The sequence below is a fragment of the Corvus cornix genome, chromosome 22 (genome assembly GCF_000738735.6).
Source record: "Corvus cornix cornix isolate S_Up_H32 chromosome 22, ASM73873v5, whole genome shotgun sequence".
In the NCBI taxonomy this organism is placed as follows: domain Eukaryota; kingdom Metazoa; phylum Chordata; class Aves; order Passeriformes; family Corvidae; genus Corvus; species Corvus cornix.
This window is the reverse complement of record NC_046351.1, coordinates 4,132,240-4,137,380: the sequence shown is the minus strand read 5'-3', so window position 1 is coordinate 4,137,380 and position 5,141 is coordinate 4,132,240. Positions and strand designations below refer to the sequence as shown.

Sequence of the window (5,141 nt, the reverse complement as noted above, 5' to 3'; positions counted from 1 at the left end):
CCCGCGCCCGCCGCGCCGCGCCCCGCCGCCGCCGCCAGGGGGCGACACAGCACCGGCAACAGCCGCCGACCAATGGGCTGCACGGGCCGGGCGGCGGGGGCGGGGCTAGCGCGGGGATGGCCGCGCCCAGGTGTACCCGGATGGTGTGGGGCGCCATGATGGGTGGCGCGAGTACGCCGCTGAGGGAGGGAGGGAGGCAGCGAGCGAGCGGGCGGTCGGTCGCTCGGTCGCCGCGCGCGGGAAGGTCCCTGGGCGCAGCGTGAGGGGTTTTTCTAAAGGGACAAACGGGTTTGTGTTATGGCTGACTTTCGCTCAGGCCTGGAGTTCCTGTCAGGATCCGGTGCCTGAGGAGAGGCGCGCCACCGAGCCGTCCCTACGGACAGGCCCCGTGTGTGCCACCGACGCCGCTGCACGGATCGGGCCCCGCCGCCATCGCTGCGCAGCGAGGCGGGCCGCGGGCCTCTGTAACGCGCGCGGTGATTGGCTCCCGCTGCACGAGGGGGCGGGACTAAACAGAGGAGCGGCGCTGGGATTGGGCGGAGAGCGGGGGGGCCTGTATGTGAGCTTGAAGGGGGTTGGGCTGCAGGAGGACAGCGGCGCTGGCGATTGGCTGCTGCGCGCCGGAGGGCGGGGCAACGAAGTGTATAAAAGGGCTTGGCGGGCCGGCGCGGTTAGTTTTCAGTCTTTCCGTCGCTCGATTTCGCCGGTGCTGCTCCCCCTGGTGTTGCCAAGATGTTCGAGGCGCGCCTGGTGCAGGGCTCGGTGCTCAAGCGAGTGCTGGAAGCCCTCAAGGACCTCATCACCGAGGCCTGCTGGGACCTGGGTTCGGGCGGCATCAGCCTGCAGAGCATGGATTCTTCACACGTCTCGCTGGTGCAGCTCACGCTGCGCTCGGAGGGCTTCGACACGTACCGCTGCGACCGCAACATCGCCATGGGCGTCAACCTGTCCAGGTCAGGCGGCGGCGGGGTCTCATCGGGCGCTGGGATGGGGCGGCCAAGCAGGCCCGGGGGCTGTGGCGCTGAGAGGAGCAGGAGCCGCCGGGGAAGGGGGTTTGTGGGGGTGTGAGGGCAGATCTGGGGGCGAGGGGGTGCTCTGGAGGTGAGGGGGGTCCCGGGGGCGCTCGGAGCCCCCTCAGCCTTTCCCTCCCCCCCATTCCCCTCACGGCTCTCGCGCCGTTTTTCGCGGCGCGCGCGGGGCCCGTCGCGGCCGTGACGTCACTGCCGGCACCAAGTGGCGGGAAAAGCCGGCGCTGGCGGGGGCCGCCGCCATGGCCGCTCCTGTGGGGAACGAATGGCAGCTTTAGAGTCCTGTCGCTAGGAAAGTCCCTACAGAATTATGCGGAGCGTCAGGAAGAGTAATGCCAGTAGGTCGGGGAGGTGATCGTTCCTGCTCCGCTGCTCAGCCCTGTGAGACGCTTCTGGAGTGCTGTGCTCAGGTCTGGGCTCCTCACGAGAGGAGCGACACGGAGCTCATGGAGCGGGTCCAGCGGAGGGTGACAGAGATGAGGAAGGGCCTAGAGCCTCTCCGTTATGAGGAAAAGCGGAGGCAGCTGAGGCTCTTCAGCCTCAGGAAGAGACGGCTGAGAAGGAACCTCATCCCTGTGTACAAATACCCAAGGGAGGGGTCAGAGGATGGATCCAGGCTCTGCTCCGTGGGGCCCAGGCATGGGACAAGAGGAATAGGGAGGAGCTGCTGCACGGGAAGTTCCACCCGGATATGTGGAAGAACGTTGCTGTGTGGGTGTCCAAGCACTGGAACAGATTGGCCAGGGAGGCCGGGGGTCTCCCCGTACACCCACTTCTCCAACAGTGTTAAAACTGTGTATATCACATCCCCTCCTGCTCGGTCAGCTCTCAGTCCCATGAGTCACCTGCCTTTCTCCCCTCCAGCATGTCCAAAATCCTGAAATGTGCAGGGAACGAAGACATCATCACCCTGCGAGCCGAGGACAACGCAGACACCTTGGCCCTGGTGTTCGAGGCACCGAGTGAGTGTTGGGTTTGGGAGCTCATTTGTTACTGGGATGTGTTCAGGCAGATTCATAAACCACATGGATGCAGGGGGGAAAGAAAGGGCAATGGATCCTGCAGGAATGGGAGAGGACACCTGATTCTTAAACTCTTGGAGCAGCCTGGAGATTGAAACTTCATCAGCTTGGCCAGTAGTTTCTTTGTAAGAGGAAGGCTCTTTGAGGCTGCACACAGATGCTCTTGGCTGTACCTTTGCAGCCTGTAAAAGGCTGTTTGGGGCATTTCCAGATTCCCAGCTCTAGGGAAATGAGGTGGATCTTACTGCCATTGTGGAGGTGGTTTTACTTGGAGGGAGTGGGGAGGAGCAGCAGGCAAACTGATGGTTGGAAACACTTGGTGTAACTGTGCTTAACTTCGCAGATCAGGAAAAGGTTTCTGATTACGAGATGAAGCTGATGGATCTCGATGTGGAGCAGCTGGGAATCCCAGTAAGTGACAACTCAGGTGGCTGGTGGCACTGGTGTGGAACTGGGTGTTTGCCACGTTCCCATCAGATTCTGTAACACAATGACCTTTGGACTGCTGGACAAGCCTGGCACTGGCCAGGTGTCAGTGCCCAGCGCTGCCCGGGTGTCACTGTCAGTGCCAGCCCTGCCCGGGTGTCACTGTCAGTGCCCAGCGCTGCCTGGGTGTCACTGTCAGTGCCCAGCGCTGCCCGAGTGTCACTGTCAGTGCCAGCCCTGCCCGGGTGTCACTGTCAGTGCCCAGCTCTGCCCGGGTGTCACTGTCAGTGCCCAGCTCTGCCCAGGTGTCAGTGTCAGTGCCCAGCTCTGCCCGGGTGTCACTGTCAGTGCCCAGCTCTGCCCGGGTGTCACTGTCAGTGCCAGCCCTGCCCGGGTGTCACTGTCGGTGCCAGCACTGCCCAGGTGTCAGTGTCAGTGCCCAGCTCTGCCCGGGTGTCACTGTCAGTGCCCAGCGCTGCCCAGGTGTCACTGTCAGTGCCCAGCTCTGCCCGGGTGTCACTGTTAGTGCCAGCGCTGCCCGGGTGTCACTGTTAGTGCCAGCGCTGCCCGGGTGTCAGTGCCCAGCGCTGCCTGGGTGTCACTGTTAGTGCCAGCGCTGCCCAGGTGTCAGTGTCAGTGCCCAGCTCTGCCCGGGTGTCACTGTCAGTGCCCAGCGCTGCCCAGGTGTCACTGTCAGTGCCCAGCTCTGCCCGGGTGTCACTGTTAGTGCCCAGCTCTGCCCGGGTGTCACTGTCAGTGCCCAGCGCTGCCCGGGTGTCACTGTCAGTGCCCAGCGCTGCCCGAGTGTCACTGTCAGTGCCCAGCGCTGCCCAGGTGTCACTGTCAGTGCCAGCCCTGCCCGGGTGTCACTGTCAGTGCCCAGCGCTGCCCGGGTGTCACTGTCAGTGCCCAGCGCTGCCTGGGTGTCACTGTCGGTGCCAGCTCTGCCCGGGTGTCAGTGCCAGCCCTGGCAGGGTGTCAGAGGTGTGTCCCCCCCAGGAGCAGGAGTACAGCTGCGTGGTGAAGATGCCCTCGGCGGAGTTCGCCCGCATCTGCCGGGACCTGAGCCACATCGGCGACGCCGTCGTCATCTCCTGTGCCAAGGACGGCGTCAAGTTCTCGGCCAACGGCGAGCTGGGCAATGGCAACATCAAACTGTCCCAGACCAGCAACGTGGACAAGGAGGAGGAGGCTGTGAGTGGGGCGTCTGCGGGGCTCACAACCAGCTCTGCCCTGGGGGGCAGCACGGGACAGGGGAAGGGTTTGGCTCAGAAGGGACCTTCAGAGGTCACGGAGCACAGGCCCCACGGGGAGCAGGGACAGCGGCCAGGGCTCCGTTGGTTCGTGGAGTGCAGGCCCTGAACCACTCGGGGTTAGGGCCTTACCCCGGGAGCTCCGGCAGGGCAGGGCAGCACTGGTGGCCTTGGCCTGAGCTGTCCAAGGGGTCTGGAATTCCTGCAGCTGCCTCTCCTGAGCCTGACCTATTCTCCCAGGTTACAATAGAGATGAACGAGCCCGTCCAGCTGACCTTTGCCCTGAGGTACCTGAACTTCTTCACCAAAGCCACCCCCCTGTCCCCCACGGTCACACTCAGCATGTCTGCAGACGTTCCTCTGGGTGAGTACCAGTGGCTCTGCCTGACAAGTCTTGGAGAATTAGAACTTGAGACTGGATTTTGTGTAGAACCTTCTGAACGCCCTTTTTTTCTTCTCTTCCGCAGTTGTGGAGTACAAGATTGCTGACATGGGACACTTGAAGTATTACCTGGCCCCAAAGATCGAGGACCAGCAGGAAGGCTCTTAACTGGAGTGGCACTGAGGGGGATCTGCTCCTGGCTGGAGAAGGGAAGGGTGGAGGCAGCAATTCCAGTGCCCTGGGGCATCCTGGGAGCGCTGTAGCCCTGTCTTGTAGATATCTCTGTAAATATTTCTCAATTTACTATTTTGCTATACCGGTATCATTGGAAATAGGAAACCCAAGTTTTTCTAGTCTGTTCCTGAACTCCCAATAATCTCTTGGATGCTGTCTGAAGGTGAAATTTCTTACTCCTTTCAGCTTGTGTTGGAGAAGAGGGGCAATATTTAATGGGTCAAGACGTTTCCTGGAGTTTCCCCTGCGGAGCTGTAGTTTAGGGTTGCTGTTTTATTACACCACAAGTTTATGTGACCTTACTTCGTTTATTTTTGAAGCTGATACTCTGACTGAAACTTGGAAAGTGGAAATAAAAGAATATAATTTCCTGGAGTTTTTCCTGTTGAAATGGGGGTGGGTGAATCAATGCTTTTGCAGCTGTGCTGATGTGCCCTGATTCCTTCCTCAGGGCTCAGAGTTGCAGCGTTGATCGCTCAAAGGTGGGAGAGGGGTGCCAGAGTCTGTTCCTGGGCCTCCCCACAGGGCACTGGTGTCACTGGGAGCCACTGGGCTGTGACCCCTCCTGGGTTTGGCTGTGCCGAGCTGCAGCTGCAGCTCCCTGGGTGCTTCTCGCCCACCCTGGGGCTGTCAGGGCCGGGGCTCTGGGCTCTGACAGGAGGGGGCAGCCGGGGGGGTCGGGCTCTGCTCCCAGGGAACAGGGACAGGAGGAGAGGGAACGGCCTCAGGCTGGGCCAGGGAAGCTCGGAGTTGGATATTGGGGAAAATTCCTTCCTGGAAAGGGCTGACAGCTGGA

General features: G+C 61.4%; 1 protein-coding gene across 1 annotated transcript; it reads left to right on the top strand.

Moving 5' to 3' along the window:
• Positions 1 to 634: 634 nt before the first annotated feature.
• On the top strand, positions 635 to 4,720 carry PCNA (proliferating cell nuclear antigen). The gene is made up of 6 exons (XM_039564463.1): positions 635 to 953; positions 1,893 to 1,990; positions 2,394 to 2,461; positions 3,476 to 3,670; positions 3,970 to 4,093; positions 4,197 to 4,720. Exons 1-6 carry the CDS (start codon positions 733 to 735, stop codon positions 4,277 to 4,279), a joined length of 789 nt encoding a protein of 262 aa, XP_039420397.1. The 5' UTR covers positions 635 to 732; the 3' UTR covers positions 4,280 to 4,720.
• Positions 4,721 to 5,141: the final 421 nt, after the last annotated feature.

Coding starts and splice junctions, on each gene's coding strand:
- PCNA (XM_039564463.1), top strand. CDS start 733: ATGTTCGAGGCGCGCCTGGTGCAGGGCTCGGTGCTCAAGCGAGTGCTG. Junction 2,462..3,475: donor TGGAGCAGCTGGGAATCCCA/GTAAGTGACAAC, acceptor TGTCCCCCCCAG/GAGCAGGAGTACAGCTGCGT. Junction 3,671..3,969: donor TGGACAAGGAGGAGGAGGCT/GTGAGTGGGGCG, acceptor CTATTCTCCCAG/GTTACAATAGAGATGAACGA.